Source organism: Centrocercus urophasianus, unplaced genomic scaffold, assembly GCF_019232065.1.
Source record: "Centrocercus urophasianus isolate 14NV4802_14NV808 unplaced genomic scaffold, USGS_Curo_1.0 seq_10, whole genome shotgun sequence".
NCBI classification, from domain to species: Eukaryota; Metazoa; Chordata; class Aves; order Galliformes; family Phasianidae; genus Centrocercus; species Centrocercus urophasianus.
Genome location: NW_024884142.1, coordinates 735,644 through 757,057, shown reverse-complemented (window position 1 = coordinate 757,057; position 21,414 = coordinate 735,644). Strand labels below are relative to the sequence as shown.

At 43.1% G+C, this 21,414-nt stretch overlaps 1 protein-coding gene across 6 annotated transcripts in view; it reads right to left on the bottom strand.

The window, feature by feature from the left end:
* The window catches only part of ITSN2 (intersectin 2), a 68,527-nt gene that overhangs the window by 39,173 nt on the left and 7,940 nt on the right, over positions 1-21,414 (bottom strand). For 5 of the 6 annotated variants that reach the window (XM_042827655.1, XM_042827699.1, XM_042827663.1 and 2 more), the window contains exons 2-6: positions 18,653-18,716; positions 5,026-5,118; positions 3,451-3,514; positions 2,282-2,445; positions 760-957 (exon numbers count right to left, since the gene is read on the bottom strand). In XM_042827655.1, the coding sequence (XP_042683589.1) occupies positions 760-957; positions 2,282-2,445; positions 3,451-3,514; positions 5,026-5,118; positions 18,653-18,683 (550 nt within the window). In that variant the 5' untranslated portion in view covers positions 18,684-18,716. Of the gene's footprint in view, positions 1-759; positions 958-2,281; positions 2,446-3,450; positions 3,515-5,025; positions 5,119-6,449; positions 6,553-18,652; positions 18,717-21,414 lie in introns of those variants that run through there. The other variant, XM_042827690.1, reaches the window with a different exon arrangement.

Sequence of the window (21,414 nt, the reverse complement as noted above, 5' to 3'; positions counted from 1 at the left end):
TAAAGGTTGTTTAGTTATGAAAGACGTGACAAATGCAACATTTGGAAAGAATGTGTGTGTACTGGGTGGCCAGCAGGGAGAGGGAGGTGATCGTCCCCCCCCACTCAGCCCTTGTGAGGCCCCATCTGCAGTATTACAACCAGGCCTGGGGCCTGCAGGACATGAAGGACATGGAGCTCTTGGAGTGGGTCCAGAGGAGGGCACTGAGATGATCAGAGGGCTGGAGCAGCTCTCCTGTGAGGAAAGGGTGAGGGAACTGGGCTTGTTCAGCTTGGAGAAGAGAAGGCTCCAGGGAGACCTCATTGTGGCCTTCCAGCACTTGAAGGGAGCATAGAACCAGGAGGGGGAACGGCTGTTTGTGAGGGTGGATGGTGATAGGACAAGGGGGAATGGTTATAAACTGAGACAGGGGAGGTTTAGGTTGGATATCAGGAGGAAGTTTTTCCCCCAGAGGGTGGTGAGGCAGTGGAACAGGTTGCCCAAGGAGGCTGTGGATGCCCCATCCCTGCAGGCATTCAAGGCCAGGCTGGATGTGGCTCTGGGCAGCCTGGGCTGCTGGTTGGTGACCTGCACACAGCAGGGAGGTTGAAACTTGATGATCATTGTGGTCCTTTTCAACTCAGGCAATTCTGTGATTCTATGATTATGATTCTATATACGTTTATTAATTTATTTATTAACTTGCATATTAGTGCGTTTCTCTCTGAAATTAGCCAGGATTCACCCATCAAACCAAGCAGTGGACTGCACTCTACTTACTTGAAGAGAAAGGTATGGCCAAAGGCTGCAGAAGGCTGGATGTTCCGTTTGGCAGTGATGAGGTACTGACAGAAGGCACCAGGGGAGCAGAAATAACCAAAGGAGGAACGGATGTCATTGAGGTCAGAGACATTGGAGCTAACGGTGTGATCGTAGACATGGATGTTGGCATGGACAAATTTGGCATACTACCCATTCCTAGGGCAAAAACAAACAATTCATGATCTTGTATGGCACACACTCCAGGAAGAAATGGAATCCACCATGCTAAGTAAAAGCACACAAAGCAGCCTGCATCCAGAGATGCAATTAAATAGATGCTTGTGTAGAATATTTGCTCTTCCCCCAACATTCACACAGCACAGCTAACAGAAGGAAATATACTGAAGATGAATTTACAAAATAAAAACCCAACCCCGCTCCTTACAAGGAATTCATTCTCCAGGCTGACCTGGCAAATATTTCACAAAAGGATTAAGATGTAATTTTCTATAATTACCCACATAACTCATTTTTCAAGAAGCCTTTCTGTGTCTGCCCCCTGAGACAGAATTCTAACAGAACAGGAAACCTGTGACAATTCTCTACAAAGAGCAGCTGGTGGTATTTCTGAACTAAGCCTCTTCCTAATCTTGGTCCCAAAAAAATGTACAAAGCTGAAATGTCCATATTTAGGGGCACATGCCCAACACAGGATTGCTTTAAGGCAGTTTTCCGATTAAGACACTTGAATTACTGACTAAATCTTGTGGAGGAAAACAGGATGCAGATGAGGTGATGAAAGGTTAATAGCAAGTATTCATTTGCCAACCACAGCTATATATAAATGCATGCACTGGTATGCAAACACAAGATTCAGAGTGGGGCAGACATTTAAAAATCACATGTGCAATTATTACACACACACATTGAACTCCACTGTATAAACACTGAAAGAAGTACATGCAGAATTCTGTAGCCTAGCTGAAACCAGGTATGTATTTTCTTCTACAAAATTACAATCAGACGTGCACTGACACAAACTCAATTCTAAAACATGGCAGAAAGGTTAAAAATAATTATATTCCATCAATGATCAAGTGAACAATCTGATTAATTCTAAAAAAGTATTTTAAGTAACTGATGTCAAAACTTTGACCCTTGCTAAGTTTAACTTAAAGAAAGAAAAAGAAAGTTAGGAGGGTAATCTCATGAGTGAATAGAGGGAGACAGAAAAAGGCCTTCAGTATGACAGCCTGCAAGCCAAAGGGCAGATGTGAAGGGCCCTCCTGAACCTCAAAATTCAATAGATGCTGCTTCTTTATTATTAAATGTCTTCAGAGAATGAAGTCATCAAAAAGGCCATTTGCTCTGCCTCAAGTAAGAGGCTTTGTGGATTTCTTGCATCAGCATAGCCATGGTGGTTTCTTGTTTTTAACTGATTCCCTCAGTGCTGTGGTCAGATTAATGATACTTGTGTTTGAATGCAGATCAACTGTGTGTTTTCTCTCTGAACACCAATTAACTGTATATTAATAAGTACCAAAGCGAGCTGACATTAGAGGTGAAAGTACTGGAGTTTGTTTCATGACAGGAGGGAGAACCATAGGCAAGTGCTGTCCTTGTAATTTCAGCTTGATGAGTTTCATGGCTATAGAGAACTCCTGTTGATCCATTTTTCCATCTTTGTTCAAGTCTGACAGTGCCCTTAAAGGAACAAGAAAAGAAAGAAAGAGTCCACACAGCAGAAATGTAACAAAGCTTTTCACCAAATGAGAAGCTTTATTATCAATTTTACCTGTTTTTATACAAGAAAACAACACACTGCAACCATCTATATACCTTCTCCTTATAACAACATCTAAATTCTTCTAAGTTTGCATCATTTCAAAGTATAACATCTAACAATATCCAATTTAATTCACTTGGTAGACTTCTACTTACTTCAATTTTCAAGTTACTATGTATTAAATACTTAGAGTAGGAAGATATTTGGGAAAACAGTCATCTCCTGCTTACTTGTTGCTACAGCAATGTTTTTTCCATGCTGAGAGCAAGAGCAATTATTTTAAATAAGTATGTTGCAGCACAGGGAATTACTGCAAAAAAACCATTACAATACAGAAACCTGCTACAGGCATTAGAAGCCACTTCAAAAACTGTATTACTTCACAAATTCTGAAATCTCATTAATAAATTAGATGTCCATGAACAGGCACAGGAGCGTGGATAAAAAATGGCAAGGTTAATAACGAGCTACACGTTCTCATTTCCAGCTGTGTTCTCTCACTACTCAGAACAAATCAGTGCTGACCTGTGCTGTGGAGTGTCTGAAGAAGAAACTAACTTAGCATTACATCAAAATGCTTTCTTTTCTTTTCTCCACCAGTGAGTCCCTCTTAATGATTACGGTCCGCTCTGACTTTCAGCATGTGTCCATCCTGATAACAACACCCACTGCAGCACCGTGGGTGAAGCCTGAAGAGTTTCTAAGAAGAAAAATTATCTTCTAAGTGTTGCAACCACCACATGCGTGTTGCAAAGAACAGAACTTTGTCCTGTTCCTATGTTACAGCTCTGGGTTGGTACCTTACAGTCTATTATAACTGACCTACGATGGAGCTTCAGATTGTTGTCTGTTACAGCAGTTGGATGCCACGCACTTCCCATTTTAAAAAACAGAAATATAAAATTAAAGCAAGAACACCTTACCATATGTCAGCGAGGACTGAAGATGGTAGACCTGATTGCAAAAAAAAGGTACGTGCTTGATCACCTATGAGAAACACGAAAGAAAGAGGCTTTGACTCTATGCACATGGATATTGACAAGCATCAAACCTCAGACAACCTCAGCACTCCCTCGTGGGAGCAGATCCTCAAAAGGAATCACCACACTTTCTAATCTTTTTGGTTGTGTGTCACTTCGCTCCTTCCTTCGTGACAGCTGTTATCAGATGTCTTCCTGTAATCTTGAATCCGCTCTCAAAAGCACAGCTTCAAATAGCAGTAAGAAGCTTTAAAATGTGGGAGGAAAAAAGAACCAAACAACTGCCAACAGTTTAACAACTGCACCATGTCAAGAGATGTCATACGTACAAAGTACAACTAATGAGCAAAAATTTCATCCTGACCTAATTACTTTTAGAGGAAAGGATGAGCACTCCGTTTCTTTCCTTCTCCTTCATCCAACCTAACCTGAGCCACTACTGTCTCTCTAGGAAAAGGAAAACAGATAAAAAAATAAAAAGAAGCAAAATCTCATGTTCTAAGCAATATTCTGTTCCATCACAGAAGCATTCAATATCTCAGGAAGGGAACAGGAACCACTGAGCACATTCATACCAAACTGCACATCAACTGACACTGACTGTGCTGCTGAACAAAGATATAATAAAGCACAGGCAGTGGTGTTTATGCTTATCTAGGAGCAAATTATAAAAGCTTAAATCTAAGGCTTCAGGTTATTTTTTCAGCACCTTCTTCCCCTTTTATTCACAGTCTTTAATTTCAAGCACTCTACAAATAAATAATGAAGCGTGCAGACATGCATGTGGTGGCCACGACATGGCCTCAAGGTAGTTCCTGGGAAGGCACACTTTCCAGCTGGTGCTAAAACAGCACTGAGACATCAGCATTTGTTTGGTCAATGCAGGAGATAGTTATCTCTTAGCTAACAGAAGTGCATACTCCCCACAGACAACTTCCTACTCTTTTCTCTGTCCCTTTCAGACAGAAAAGAGGAAAAATAGGGGCACCAGAGTTAGCAGACAGGGTACAGACTCAGCAGATAGTTAGGCAGGCAGGAGTGAGGGTTAATAAACTATAAGCAGTCATTAACAAGGATGAGTTGTCAGCATCTCTCTCCCTGCCTCCTACTCCAGAACAAAGATATCTCACATCGCAGTGTTCTCCAGCTCTTTTCAGACAGAAGAGAGCACTTCTTGTGTCCCTGGCATCGCTTGCCACAATAGCTAGAAGAAGTGTTTTGTTGGCAGCTTCCCATCTCAGTGCAGATTCAGCCTCTGACTCTGTTTTTTGAAAGCAGGCAGAGTGACAGCACTTGACTGCTGGCTGCAGAAGTGATGGGGTTAACAACTGTGTGCTTCTGTGCCAGACTTCGGTCCAAAGCTCGTACAAGTTCAGTAATAACCTGTGGCTGTTTGCCCAAACTATGCTTATTAGTCACACCACAAAGGCCTGAAATAGGATGTAGTTTTCAAACTGTTTCACAACATTACTTATGTGTACCCAGAAGTTAATGTGTAATGCAGAATCCCAGACTAACCTGTAATGTAGCCTCCCATGGGTTTAAGGCTATCAAACTGCTTGTCGTGCTTGGCCCGCTCTTCTGCGGTGATGGCCCATATGTTTGGCCCTCCTAAAACAACAACACAACAAAAACTGAGAGATTGAAGATTCTGACAAATCAAACACGTCACTCGTAAAAGCAAAGCTTGGCTTCTTGAAGGACAAAGCCAGATTTAGGCACGCCCAGCTCCTACCAGTTTGGCAAGGGCATTATGAAACCCAAACCCGCTCCCCAGATGTGGAAGTGGCAGCTGTAAAACTCCTCAGCCCTGCTGCTTTTTGCTCTGCTTTCAAACAAGCTGTTTTGGCTTTCCAAGCCGGTGCAAAGTAGTTGCCTGTGGCTGCTGTCAGCTTGCAGCTCGGGCAGGAAGCATGCCAACCACAGCACTCTGTGTGAACCAAAGCTCCCCCGCTCCACCGGCGAACAAACAGGATTCAGTGTCAACTAAAGGGTCTCGCAGAGGAGGCTCACATCCTACAGCTGCCCCAAAGACTCGTGCTTCGTCTTGCTGATGCTCTAAAATCAACGTTGGGACTGTTAATAAAAACAGTCTGGTTTTGTATGGTAAAGGAGTAACGTTATGGATTTATTTCTTAAAATAGCATGTGATTTCAATTGAGCTTTTTTCACTACTTAAAAGGAAAATGTTTAACAATATTATAGCTCCAAAGTTAATAAGGAGAAATTGCAAGGAATTATCATGCGTACAGAGATGTTCTGGTATACTAAATGGAACCAAGAGTGACTTCAGAATCACTCACATCTGCTTTATAAAGGTCTGGCTGCGTGTCTGAGCAGGACAAGTAGTTTCCCAGGAACAGATGGTTTGGGATTTACGCAAGAGAAGTTTTAATTGGGAAGCTTTTGACAAAATCTCATCTTTCAATCAGTGAATGTAAGAATGAGCCAAAACTTTCAACGGAATCCCCAGTAGCAACGTTAAAAACTTACTGAAAACATCCCCAACAAATTCTACCCAGCATTACCACTTCCAAAGGACTGTTACACCATCCTCCAAGGAATGGTATCACTCGCCAAAAAGCAGCCAAGGAAACAAATAATTCTTTCAATAAGATATTTACAAGGTTCTCTAAGGGCTATCATTCTCCTCCCATGTTTACACGTTGAATTCTTTACACTGCTGTTTCATACGGAAAGACAAATAGTTAGAAAGCAAACAAATAAGAGGAACTCAGCAGCCAAACAAATGACAAAATGGTGGGAGGACCTTTGGATATAACCTTGAAGCACCTGAGTTTGGAGTTCCACCTCCCCTTCCAGCAGCAGTTAGCAAAGGTCTATGCTGAAACAGCTGTTTTGTTCAGAGGAGACCTCATGGAGACCTCATTTGGAGGAAGGAGAATGAAGACGGGACAAGACACCCCGCACTGCCAGCTCACCGTCCTCCCTCTGGCTCTCCATGCTGCCATGCTGGCCCACCTGTCCACGGTCTCACCGCTGAACTCAAGGATGCAGGCAGCCACAACACTCTCCAGTGCTACACAAAAAGATTACACCACTCACACCACTGTAACTTGTCGAAGGAACACAATTTGTATTATGTTGCAGATCTCTGTTTACGTATGCACTAAAGTCCCCAGCATCATATAAACATACCATGAAGTATACAAGAAGATGGTGATTACTCTTTCAATTCCAGCAAAATGGACATTTGCATAACATGTGGTGAGTTTTCTTTCTTTTTTCCCCCGAGTTCCCTAACAAAACATGCAGAAGCACTTCTACAGCAGTCATCACCACGGCCAAGCATAAATTTCATTCAAGAAAAGCCTTGACTGCAAACAATGTTGTCGTACCAACAAATGCAGAGCCCGAGTGACACTCCAAAAGCTACTGAAGCTACTGTCCTGTCCAAGTGTGAGCCACAAAGTCATGTGTCAGCAGAAGAAGGAACCCTTTCAACTCTTTGCAAGGGGTGGAAAACAGCTGGACAAGGGGAAAGGGTTTGAAGTTGAGGGAGTGGTGAGGTGCTGGAACAGCTGCCCAGAGAGGCTGTGGATGCCCCGTCCATCCCTGGAGGTGTTCAAGGCCAGGTTGGATGGGGCCCTGGGCAGCTTGATCTGAAATGGGGAGGTTGGTGGCCCTGCATGCGGCAGGGGGTTGGAGCTTCATGATCCTTGAGGTCCTTTCCAACCCTGGCCATTCTGTGATTCTGCAAAATGGAGAGAATATAGATCCTGAAAAGACCCATCTGCCAATAATTCATTTTCCAAGGTAAATGAATTTCAGATTCTCCCTGTGCCAGAGAAACCATAAATCCTTCGTAACTTATTCCATAAAGATACGCCCTCATCTACCGAGGGCTTTTGTAGACATGGAAGAAAATAATGCAACAGATCTTAAAACCCCAAGCCCAGGTAACCTGAATATTCTACTTACAAGGAAACATACAAAAATACACATTATTATTCAAAGAAAACACTCATTTTCAATAATTCTAGCAGTATCTCTCAAGACTTGCCAACATTAAAGATGTTTAAGAGGAAATAACAGAGCACCTTGTAATTTAAAAAGTTGCAGGAAAACATGCTGTAAATTCCAAACATCACTGAGATAAGCAGGGTGGAGCAAGGAATACCCAAAGTCCTCCCGGGGCTGTGATTCTTCACAAGCTAAGAAATAAAATGAAGAGCACAGCATGAGAGGGAAGGTGAAAGTGTTGTGAGGCTTCATTTTCAGCTTAACCAGGTGTCTGGGACTCTTTTGATGTTCCAATTTGGAGATAAGAATAATAAGAACAAAAAACACTTATACTGAAAGTGTCATTAAAAATAAGATCCCTTCAAGCAAAAAATACCACATCAGTCTATCTGAAATCAACCCTTTGAACAACAGGGTTGAACACAAGGCCTTGGCAAGTCCTCAAAGTGCCTCATGAAACCGTTCTTCAAAGTAATTACTGTGTTTACTTATTACTGTGTTTACTTATTACTGCGTTTACTTATGGTACAAAGGAGACCATCACAATAAAGACTTACCATAGATGATGAAACTGGTTTGAAACTCAGCCCCCCTGCAAAATCAAAACCCGATACGATCCTCAGTGATACCGTGGTCATCTCCCAAAGCAATCATAAGCTAAATCTGACCTGTCAGCACTGCCTGATACACAAACTGTCAAGTTTGCTGGCCCACTGAACGTCTTCTGATGTACGACAGAGACAGATAAATGAACAAGGAGTGTACAACTCCACTAAATCATTAGCATGGCAGGCACACTGAAGTGTGCAACAACAGGGAGACCACTCCTGCAGGAAGAAAAAAAAAAGAGAAATGTGCCACCAAGACATATCAATTAAATATCTCTAGATTCCCTCAACAGTCCTTTGCCCAAACCTCTCAGTCTCTGGGCTGAGAAACGTGCTGCTGGTAAGCCAGATCTAGCCAAAGGGAACAACCAAGCTTGCCCAGAGCCTTCATCATTGTTTATTTCTCACTGCCCCAGTTCTTAATCGTGGCACATCATACATGACTCACAAAAATAAATCAACCTGCAGGCATCTAGCTCCTCTGGTCAGACTTGGTGGGGATGCCTTTCCGTCACAGCTGTGGGGAAGAGGCACTCACACATCCCTTGGTGAAGCAGTGCTGAGCCTGGTTTGGAAGCAAGCAACTATGCTGGGGATTAAGCAACTTCTTCTGTTCCTTTAAGCTCATCCTAAACAAAAGACATCTTCCTAAGAGAACTTTAGGGTCTGTTTACGACAGGATCATAGACCTTGTTAGGGACAGTCTGTTTTCTTCAGAAGGTTATCAGCCCGATGCAGAGCCCTAATGGCATCTCTAAAGGACTCGCTTTGATGGGCTGCCAACACGAAACAGAAACAAACACTTCTTTCCTTCAAAGGGCGAGCTGCAAATGTAAAAGAGGGGAGGAAAGAAAGTGAAGCTCTAGAAGAGCAATAAACAGCCTTCAAAAAGCTGCTGTGAAACTTCTGCCGCTGGTTGGTATTACAAATGCAGCTGTGCACACTGGTGTTATTAGCAAAACAGACAACCTCTTCACTTGCAGAACACTGCAAGGCATTACCACATTCTACAGGGAATGTGTGTTTCTCACTGGTTGGTGCTGCTTGTTTGGTACTCTAAGAAAAACTATGCTCCTACGAGCTACAAAGTTAATTAACTCCACTGAGATAATAAAACTAAATTGAAAGAGCACTCCCTGCACATGCAAGTCACGAGGACGAGTGATTATACACCACCTCTTTAACCGTCCAAAAAAAACTAGCAGTAAATTTCATAATGAGCCTAAATAAATATTTATCCCCATGTTTAAAAAGGGGGAAACTTCACACAGCAGCTTCCCTGCAGCTTCATAACCAGGGACTTTCCACAGTTCAACCATCCAGAGCGTTCGTTGCTGCCTCCCATCAAGTGGACTCAAGAGAACTGCTTGGTGTGCGACGTGCTGGGACAACCCTACCTACAGACACAAACAGGGGGACACTGGAATTAAGTGCACCACAGACATATTCACAACAGATCAAACTGAACGACCCCAACTGAGGCAAATGAAGCGTGGAATCACACTTTTCGTTTTTCTTTGGTGTTGGAAAAGCACACTAAGAGTCTCAAACACACAACACTTCACCATTATTCTGAATTCCCACATTCCCCATCAGCGTTTCTAATATTTTCAGTACTTGTTTCTCCTATTTTTTGTTGACTTTTCTTTATTTTTGTAGATTTTCTGCCCACCCCAAGCACTACCTGCTCATCTTTGGCTCCCAGCTCCCTCAGACCACAGCCAGGCCCACACTCAACGTGCCTTCCCAACACACACATTGATCCCACTACTTCTTGTCCCACCCAAAAAGCATCACAGAGGCTCTGGGAGTACAAGGCAACACTGCAGCAACTGCCAGAGGAAAAGAAAAGGGCACATCTGTGCTTAAGGACAACTTGAGCAGTATCTTTAACGCAGACACTGTTACAAAGGAAACACCTGTAGCTGAAACTCATTCAACAGTAGGAAAAAGCTCCTGTGTTTCCCCTTCCATTTTATATTTTCACTAAAGTTCTATGAATTGTCCCCACTGAAGCCAAGAGTTTGGTTTTTTGTTTTTTGGGTTTTTTTTTTTTGTAAGATTTTTAAAAGTCTCTGATGTGCTGCCCAAAAATAATTGTTCCACACAGCAAAGCTGGTAACTCATCTGGCCAAGAAACACCTGCTTAACTCAAGGGCACGCTCACAGAAACGCGAAGAAAGAAGCAGCAGATGTTGCACTGTGGGGTTTAATTCATATTCCCCCCTATTTTGTACAGGATTTCTACATATTGTGGTGCATTAGGAAGCCTCAGCTTCAGAAGTTCATTAAAATTAAATACTGGGGCTGTTTACTCACGTGCCCTGTAAACAGGAACAGCATTCCATACCATGCCCTATTTTCACCGACTGAAGCCCCACTTCAGTGTACAGAACCTATCATAAAGAATGAACGTAAGAACTTCTTTGCCATGATGTGATCTCAATTAGGAAGACACAGAATGAGTATAATCCCTACAACAACCTGAAGACTCACTGTCTCCTCTAGTGTGAGATACATCATAGCACAGTCATAGCATCACAGAATGGTTGGGTTGGAAGGGACCTCAAGGACCACGAAGCCCCTCTGCCACATGCAGGGCCACCAACCTCCACATCAAATACCAGACCAGGCTGCCCAGGGCCCCATCCAACTTGGATCTTGGACCCCTCCAAGGATGGGGCATCCACAACCCCTCTGGGCAGCCTACAGTTGATGCTTACAGTGATGATCCACTTGTTAGCTGAATTTCACAGTGCAACTTGATGATTCCAAAGCACTTAAACTATCAGGTTGTAACAATGGAATATGACTATACTTACACAATCACAGTATCATTTATCATTATGGCTATCCATTTTTAGAAGCTCCTTTTTAATTCAATTATTGCCAAGCTCCACTGAAACACGATGCAACGCAGCCAGGAAAATGTTTTAAAAGAAAAAAACACAGACAGAGCAAAGTGCATCAATTTCCTTTTCAAAATGTGTAAATGAAGATCTTTTTAGAGATCTATCCAAGCTCCACTAGTGCAAGAACATGAGTATAAACATGACTGTACTCTTCAGTGCACCCAGGTGTGCTGCCTTTTGTGATAGTTGGTTCTAGCATTTGTGTCAACTCATCCAATGGTATTCTATGAAGTTTTAATGAAACAAGAGTTCTTGGATAGCATTCCCCAGATCTCAGTTCAACAGCAGCAATAAATATGAAGTACTTTTTGCCTAAGTGGAAAACCAGTGCTCTTGAAATCATCTGTAATCACTGAGTGCACTGACAGGTGCACGTAGAGTAATCTCATTTTTCTCTCCACTGACATGGATTTGTACAACATGAATATTTCCTGATGGACCTTAGAAAAGGGACAGTCATAAAGCCACAACTACAGAAACTCAGTAGAAGGTATGAGATGGAATGTGATCACAACATGAAATGGAAGGTCCTCTGCCACATTCTCCCATACCCTGGGAGGCAAAGGTTGCCTCCGTTTGTTGCTGGCGTAAGCGTAATGGCAGCTGGCAGCCTCTGCAGCTTTCCTTGGCACAACATGACACAGAAGCTGGAAGATATGCTTTATCCTTCAGTTTAGAGCAAGCCAGCAGCTCTTCTGAGTGAACTGCCGTCAACCTGTATAGAATCAAAGTGTTTAATAAGGAAAGTAAAAGCTTTTAATCAGCACTGTTCAGGAAGAAAACCTGCCGGTGCTCAGATTAAAGTCTTTCATTACTCAAAGTGGATTCTTCTTATACTGCTGCCCACCAGCATTCAGAAAAACCCTACTAATTAATTGAAAAGTTACAAAAGGACAATTTGTTTAATCATTGCCTAGCAAATCTCTGTGGAATGCAGCAAAATGAACAAGATTCAGGTCAGTTTTCATCTGCAGCTGCTAACAAACCTTTGAGCGCTGGGAGCGGTGCTGGCAGAAAACAAGGAAGAGGATACAAAATGAACCCTGAAATTAAGTTGAGGAAAGGATCCTCTTACAACAACAGAAGGTGACATAAAGTCAGAGCAGAATTTTGTTCAAATAATATTATATCCTCTACAGTAACTTCTGTAGTTATCTTCGTATTTCCAGTTTCTCAGACTTGAAGAGGAAGTCCGGGACTAAGATAAGGAGAACCACCACCAAACAAAAATGAAAAAACAGACAGGAAGAGTGAGACAGAAGGGAGAATGAAGAGGCACTTCCTGAGCTATCTGTGGAATAAAACAAATCAGGAGATATTTTAAGAAACAAGCCATGGTAACGCCTGCCAGCTCAGACCAACTGTTCACCTCGCGGAGCAGCCAGCTCCCAAGCCCAACACCTGGCATGGAAGGAAAGCATGGAGGGAGCCTGTGGTGGCATTTCCTCACTGTGTTTCCTCAGCCCTCAGTGCAGCCCGTGACCCAGACCTGTATCACATTAATGAGATGAAAATGCATCTATATCTAATCAACCATGGAATCCATGTCACCTTTTGGCAATCCACAGCTTTCAGAGCTTACTGACACTGTGCTAAGTGCTCTGATTGATAGCTGCCTATGGTATTTTCATTTGATACTGGTTAATTCTTCTATTATGAGAGATCAACTACCACTTTGCTGCCACCTTCCATCATTCTATACGCATTTATTATATCCATCATGCCAAGCTGGAAGGTCCTAGTCAATATAATCACTCCAAATGAGTACGATAGCTTGAGTCCTTCCTTGAGCATCACACTCTCTCGACTTTCAGATATTAACAAACTCGGAGACTTCTGGAGCCAAAAGTGCACAAGTCTGGTTCCAAGCACTTGGAGCTTTGGTTCCCAGGTGTTTTGAAACAATGAGTCCCCACCAATAAGGAAAAAAGAGAAAAAAAACAGCACATTTTCTGCCAACTGTAAGCTCAATCATTTCATCGTGTACTGGTAAGAAACTCAGTCCCACAAACATATCGTGGTTTTTTTTTATTTTAAGTTTTCCAGCCTTTCACTCCTTCCAGCCATCTCAGTTATGATTGAAAGCTGTTGTTCAATTGTAAGAAAAACAGCAGATGTCTCAACAACTGACCCGGGATACTGAAAAGCCCCAACCTAAAGCATCTCTAATTAAAGTAACACTGCAGCATTGTATAAATGCATTCGACAGACCACAGACAACGTCTAAAAATGGTTTATTCTTGCTATGATGATTAGGGGGCTAAACCTGAACTCATTCTGCCAATACCAATTAATTTTATCTTTGGCCTGTTCAACATGTGTAGGCCATAATGACCACGAGAAGGCACAGGATTTAGCTGATGTTCAAAAGGCAGTATTTCACACTGTGACAAACAACCCTAAGTTACACCAACCATACGAAGCAGTTTATCAGACTAGAAGGGCAACTCCCAAAATGTTGGAGCTCATCTTCCTATCAAGATGAGAGAAATTTTCAATAGTCAGAGCCCTGTGAAGCTCTGCCATGTGGTAGATTGATGTTTGAGTCCCTGCAGTGAAGCCTTCAGGCTCTGGCTTCATTCTGGGGAAGTATTTGTTAATCTCCTTACATTTTCTGTTTTGCCTTTTTAAGTATCCGCTCTGAGGTACAACAGAACCACAAGGCAATCTCACTGGCATCCAAAATGATTAAAGCAGCCGAAATTATAGACGTATTACAGAAGATGAATCCCTTGGTCCCCCATTCAGCACAGTCTTACCTTACAAAACCTAACACAGTCCTAAAAGTAAAACCTTATCAAGACAAGGCAGCTTAAAGTAACCCATTTGCCAAGTTACCAACTAATGGTGAAGATTGGTTTAGGACTGCAAGGCACTTCCAAGGTCATCATGTCCGGACTGCAGCTGCTCTGAGGAGGTCCCACACAGAATTCCTTCCCCAAAACCAAGCTCTGCCTTATGGCGCTCAGATTCCTCCCTGACCACAGGGACCAGAACATCCCAGAACCATTCCGATTTCCATCCCTACACACTAACAGCCAATTCACAGGGGGTTGGAGCTTCATGATCCTTGAGGTTCCTTCCAACCCAGCCATTCTGTGATCTCTACTGAACTTTGTGCTGCCACTAAGATCACCAAGTCCAACCCCAATCCACCCCACTATGCCCACAGTGCACGGCTCCGGAACACCTCTAGGGACAGTGACCCCACCTCCCTGGGCAGCCATGTAGCACTGCATTATGCAACAGCACACAGTATCACTTCACCACCACGTTCTACGATGCATTTCCTTTCCCTCCAATTACATAATTATTACGTGATTATTTAAGACATCCGGTTGTCTTCCCCCTTAGTCACAGCCAAACCCTGGGCTCCCAGCACACAGCAGAAATTCTTCCAGCCTACAGCAGCATGACTACAAAGCCACCTGAGGAAGCACAACGGAAACGCGATGGAACTGAACCAGTGATGCAGTGCTTCCTGATTCTATGATTCTATGAATCCTCCCTGGAAAATGACTCCTTGTGTCATCAGAAAATCGAACCAGCATACACGTGCTTTGCATTAATGATGTTTCCATAAATAATAAATGAGTTCGTTTGGTCCCAGGATAACAATCCATGTAGAATTTCACTACTACAACGACCAAGACTGGTACTTACATTTTCTCTCCCTTTTAGCCAGTTCTCTCTCTAATAAACTCCATCTGTTTGACTCTACCCACAAAGTTTAGAGACTAAAGAAAGCATGGGATGCCCTCTGCATTAAAACCTTGCTCCTTTTACTGTGTTATTATTCACCTCTATATCTCATTATTTTCAGCTTCCAAAATGACATATGAGCAAGACACTCCTGCAATTCTACAGAACTACTCACTTCTTAGAACTAAAGTACACATCTGATACAGGATGTGCAACTGGAAACCTAATGTTTTGCAGTTTGATAGTGGAACATGTAAGTCCATCTGACTTAAACACATGAAGTTCGCTCTGTATCATCCTCATGCAGAACCCAGGAATTAATTTACAAACGTAAGTAAGGCCACAGAATATTTCTGTCGCTGTCTTTGAATCTCCCTCATTTCCTTTGCCTTACTCGAGGTGAAAGAACAAGTTCTGACACTTCCTTTGCAAGCTGTAATTCAGCTCAGTGTCTTTATCTACACTTGCTGATATCCAAGTCTGCAGTTTCCATGCCTGCAGTACACACAAGGTTAAGAGTCATGTTGCACCCATTAAGGTTTTAATTGAACTGCAATGACCAATTCCAAGAAATTTCAGACCAGGGATCTGAGATAAGACTTTTTAAAGAGAGAAGACAATTTGTGACTGCATTATTCTTGACAGCAGTGGAACCAGAACCCCATTCAGCTCTGAATTCACTAACTAAAACCCAGCTTGAAGTAATAAGCTTAAAAAGAAAGTGAAATGGAGTTCTGAGTATTACTTTTTGCATCTCAGCTATCAGAGGTGTTTTCCTGTTGGACCACTACACATTGTATCAAAGGAAACAGGCGGTAGGAGGGAAGAGGAAGGACAAACAAAAACATAAACAGGAAAACCAGTCCCAAAACTCCCATGGTACTTAAGGAAACTCTGTGAGATACTGATCAGCAAAGACTGCCTTCCTCATTCCTGCCCGACTGTCAAGATTAAATCTCCCTAAACCAAGATCCAGCCCAACTGAGAAATTCTAACCTACAGAAGAAGAAGAGTTGGGAGAAGAGCAACATCTTGTAGCTGCTCTCCAGTTGTAGCAGAAAACATCCCACGGCAGGGCAAGCTGCTTTATGACAGATACAGCAATCAGAAAGATAAATTACGTGGAAGTTGTTTCAGTGCCTATCCTATTTTTAACTGCTAACTCATTCTTTAGAAATGTAATTTTGAAAGTATTTGATATTTAGTTTAACCACTTTTACAGGATTTGAGATGAGTTCCTTAGATTAGCCTGGATCTCACAGTAGTCACAGTAGACTCTCTGTGATTGCTGATCTATCTGGCGCTGTACACATGCTTGCAACCTGCACCCTTCCCATAGTAAGGCATCGCTCAGTCTTGCCTGTTCACATAAGAAGTCACCACAACCATTACAGTTAGCCCAAGTTTGCCAGACCTGGCAGATGCATCCCGAGTTCCATAAAATCAACGTGCACTCCTCAAGTCCTGCTTCTCCTCTCTGCATTTCCAGTCTGTTAGTAACACACCCACAAAAGTCACCTTGGACTAAAATGGAAGGTCAAAGGGAACCCATCTGTAGATGTTCACTGTGTACTTGTATATCTTTAGAGAGGAAAGATAAGTGGTTTAGCAAGAGCATGTGTCCCAGGAGCACAGAAGGTCCCACCAAGCTGAAGTTTACGTGTGACCACACAGTTAGAAAAGAATATGCCAGTTCTCAGCCCAACACACAGCCTGGCTGTCAGCCACACACTCAGGCTGCAGAGTCTTGAGAAGCTGGTTTGGGAGAGCTCCCAAGGTGCCCTCCATGAATTCAAGGCTCTGAACTGGAACTCCAGCAGTTAAGCGAGTTAACCTTCTTCCCTTTCTCTGCTCAGATAGAAAACAAGGTGCTGCAGACTCTTCTGCTCACATTGTTTGAGATGATGTAAGTATCTCACTTCGTCATCTGAACCCTGCAGTTCTCAACCCTGGTGTCATTCTGTACCATGTAATTGCTCACTTGCACACACACGCTATCTGCTAGCTTTTAACACCAAGCACCAAAAACAAACCTGAAACTACTTTTGTAATTAATGACCTAAAAGCTAAGACTTTGCACCTTGATAAGAACGAGAGGTTCTTCCCCCACAAAAAAAACCCACAGTTTTCCTCTAGCAGAGAGCAAAAGGGCCAATGCCCCACGGCAGGCAGCCACTGCTCTCCACTTGGGCTGCAGGAGTGCCTTACTGCCTCATGCATCACTGCATTCTTCATCCAATGCTTGAAGCCATTACCAATGTCTAATACCATAATCAGAGGTCTGCAGTGAGTGTTAAATGTAGGTGATCTACTTTGGATGCAAACAGCAGTAGGAAGTAGCAGGGAAGGGGAACACAGATTACAGAACAGTTTCAGTAGTAAAAATTGCTCTGTATTTATCCAGAAATCAGTTAAAACTACTCTTTTCTTCCTTGCCTGGTATCTTTCATATTTAATCAATTCTGATGAGAAACATCATTGCAAAAGCACACACAGTCATTCAAATACACTGTGAGCTTAACTGCTGCCTGCTAGCTCACATTTTCTTACTAAGTATTTCAACACAGTGAAACTTATTTCTTGACTCAACAAAACCTTTTGGCCTAGTTCCCTTTTGAACTGTGCAAGGGATTCCAGATGAAGAAGAGGAGCTCTTCCCCAAGCTACATCTTTCTCAGTTCAAGTCATGCATGTGATCACTGCTGTCAGATACCTGCAGTCCTTCACCAGAAAGAAAAGAGCCAAACAAAGAAGACAGAATTGTCCACGTGTAGATCAACCACAGGACAGCCGAGAGCACAAACCCCTGTCCTCTCTGAAGAGCATTTTGTGTTTAAGCTGGGGAGCAAAGAGCACACAATGACAAGAAAATTGTTTTTCTATGATGCCCAAGAAGTGGAAGTGATACGTAGGTTTTTGCCCTATGATATGCAATATGTTGACTCGTTTTACTTCTCTTTTAAGTCTGTGGAACAAAGTCCAGATCAAACTGCAACTGTCTGTATAAAAAAAGGTGTTTTATGCACACGTGAAACATATAAAACAGTTTAAATTTGAATTCTCAGCACTTTGCTTTGGCTAAGAAACACTTCTCTTTTTCTATTTCACTCATTTTAACAGCAGTGATCTTCTAAACTGGTTACATGCAGACCCCCCAGTCCTGCAGTAACCTTCACAGAGAAGAAATACCTTTATCATTCAGCTCCCTATCTGGAATATCTGGAGCACCAAGCATTGTTCCTATATTTGTCTTTCCATTTTGGCCAGCTTTGCAAACAACAGCACATAAACATAACATTTCTCAGCAGACAGCTGCAACTTGTGCCTTCAGAAAGAAGCTTGCTTTAGAAATAGTGAGTTCCACTATACACATAAACACACAAACAATTCTAAACTTTGGTCTTTTACACATCTTTGATAGAGAATCACCAAGAAACAAATCCAAAAGTTTCCACAGAGTGCAGAATTAGGAGGGAGGTTCTGAAGTTTTTCTTACTTCTAAAGATAGTTCTAGTTAACACTAAATGATTAACATATTCTACTATTTCAGCTTAAGTAGCAATTATAATGAAACAAATGTTGTGCTGCATTACATAACACAAAAGGTATGCAAGTCAAATCAGCTATTACTTTGCATTTTCCCACTTGCAGTCAGTCAGTGCTCATAACACAAGACCAACATTCCTCACCCCTTTAAATGATCTGAGATTTCTAGATGCTCCAGGCATTTCTGTATCTAAATCACACCACAATTACGCTCGCAGCCAATTTCTCCCGGTCGTACAAGGTAAGCTGAACTACAGGAAGCAGTCTGCAGCAAACTGTCCACAACGCTGCAGCAGATACAAAAATCAGCTCCTTTTCCACAGGGCCATTTCAACAAAAAATAAAAGCGAATGCTCCCACCCCTACCTGAACAACCAGAACCGAGCTACTCACCATTCACCGCCGTGGGAAACTGAGCCATCATGGTCCTGAAAGTGCCTTGCTAGCTTTCAGCCATCTGCAAAATAAAAACATGGTGCCATTAATAATGCAACAAGGGCAAAACGTCGCCGCGCGCTCCTGCTGAGCAGGGGAACGTCTGTCCCCTTCAGCTCCCACTTCCGACAGCAGACAATGCAGGGCTTCACACTGCTGCTGAACAAGCTGAATTTACATTCGGGAGGGGGTGGGGATTTTTTTATTATTATTAATTTTTTTTTTTTGCTTGCAGTCTTGAACCTAGTGGCATATTTTTAAAGGAAAACAGTGCCGACTGTTTAGCAGCTCCTGCATAAAGCACACAAACAGCTGCCTCAGGGCATACAGAGTGGGGTGCAGCACTCTCTTGGCAAGGGGAGGGCCTGCATACCCTAAGTGTGCTCCCTGGTGTTACTTGTGTCTATCACTAAAAAGTTCACCTGCAGCTCTGTATGGAATGCTTCTGCTGAGAAAAGAGGAGAAACAACCACTGTTCAAACTCACCCATTCCTAAAGTGATTTACAAAGAGAACGCTCTGACAGGATGCACTCTGGAAAAAGAACTGCCCTAATAAAAATCACAGAACGGCCCGGGTTGCAAAGGCCCACAGTGCTCATCCACTTCCAACCCCCTGCTGTGTGCAGGGTCACCAACCAGCAGCCCAGGCTGCCCAGAGCCACATCCAGCCTGGCCTTGAATGCCTGCAGGGATGGGGCATCCACAGCCTCCTTGGGCAACCTGTTCCAGTGCCTCACCACCCTCAGTGAGAAACTTCCTCCTAAGATCCAACCTAAACCTCTCCTTGCCTCAGTTTAAAACCATTCCCCCTTGTCCTACCACTATCCACCCTCATAAACAGTCCTTCTCCCTCCTGTTTATAAGCTCAAGTACTGGAAGGGCACAGTGAGGTCTCTCTGTAGCCTTCACTTCTCCAAGCTAAACAATCCCACTTCTCTCAACCTTTCTTCATAGGGGAGATGCGCCAGCCCTCTGATCATCCTAATGGCCCTAACTTGCAGTTTCCTTTCCATCAGCAATGCATCTCAACCCCATGCCGCCCTGCCCCCAAGGAAACTGCTGCACATCCCATCCCAAAACTCACACAGCTGGAAAGAAAGCGTTCCAGATCTGCTGCTGGATAGAAGAGAATATTTGTGCCTATTGCACATTCCTGCATGGGTCCAATGTTAACAACCCTGCCTCTGTATATTTACACACCATTATTTTTAAATCCACTTTAATACCTATTATTCATATGCTTATACACCCTGAAAATGCCATGTAAAATCAGGTGACTGGGATGGGATGTCATCCATTCATTCTCACTGGGTCACCTGTAAACATCAGAGCCATGTGTGCACTGGGCTTCCCCAAAATGAGCCAAGAAGAGCACTGCATCCAAACTTAACTCATCTGCATTGCTCATATAACTGCCCAGTGAGGGAAGAACAACATATCCATATCTTAAATGTAACACATTACAGAGCAGTTTCATTAGGAGACTTGAAAATAGCCACCAATGTCAGGTATGCTAATGATACTGCTGTGCAATGTGTTCTATGCAGACAAACAGATGCATACATATCACAGCTATATCGTGTCATTTATGTAGGATATATGTAGGATACACACCTGTGTATGTGTGCACACATACAGAATACACACACACATGTACGTAAATAGAAACAGCAGACGAGTCCAAATGATCTCTCAGGGTGACATTAGGCATCAGCTGCAGAAAGATGAAAAAAGGAAGCCTGGATCTATTCCAAGAGAGGAATTCTAAAATGAATTTGGGTATTTTTAGGTTGCTTGCAGCAACCTCTCCTAGGCTCTACAAGCAAGAGACACTTGAGATCTATGAATAGCTCTCCTGACAAATGCTTCCAGTGTTATTAAACATTGCTACAGCATGCCTTGCTGCAGAAGCTGTTCTGCCAGGAGGGCCAGGAGAGAACCTGAAGGCAGGAGAGCAGCGGGATGCTGAGCAACACCCCCAGGAGCAGCAGAGCAAAGCACAACACAGCAACGTAGATTCATTCCTAAAGCCCAGAAATCTCAAGATACATTTTTCAAGTCAGCTACGGAGGAGTCAGCCTTTGCAGTTCTTGGGTCTGATGAAGCATGTGACTGGCTCGTGTACACTGAGCTCCCTACACTCTCCCACAGCTGTGAGTGGGAAAAGCAAGCTGGATTGCTAACGAGCTCAAATGAACAAAGCTTCTCTGCCCTGTTCTGATGCTCCTGGAGTCTCAGCTATACCTTAAAAATCAACCTTAACTGATAATTGTCACTTTGAGACAGCAGGCCTGCAGTAGGCGCTTCCACGTGCACTTGTGGATGACGATCAGTAGCCTGAACAGACCACAAAGACGAGGAAACAGCCATTATAACCAGAACACCCCACAGAAGATTCATTTCTGCAAAACATTACAGAAGAAGTCTTGGTGAATTCATTTCTCAGCTCCCATCAATGCCAGGAACAGCACAAAATCCAGCCTGCCACCCAGCAGCTTCAGGTGTCCCACTGACCACCAGAGACAACACAAAGTCCTTCTGCCATTTAGGGGGAAAACATGAAAGCTTGGATGCTATATTTAAAGGGTAGAACCATCCGTTCTTGTAAACAAATTCTCAGTGCTTCAAGCACTTGTTAATTGTTTGAGATGTGCCAAAGCGCAGCTTCTGCTCCCTTCCTCCATGATGGGATGGGATGGGATGGGATGGGATGGGATGG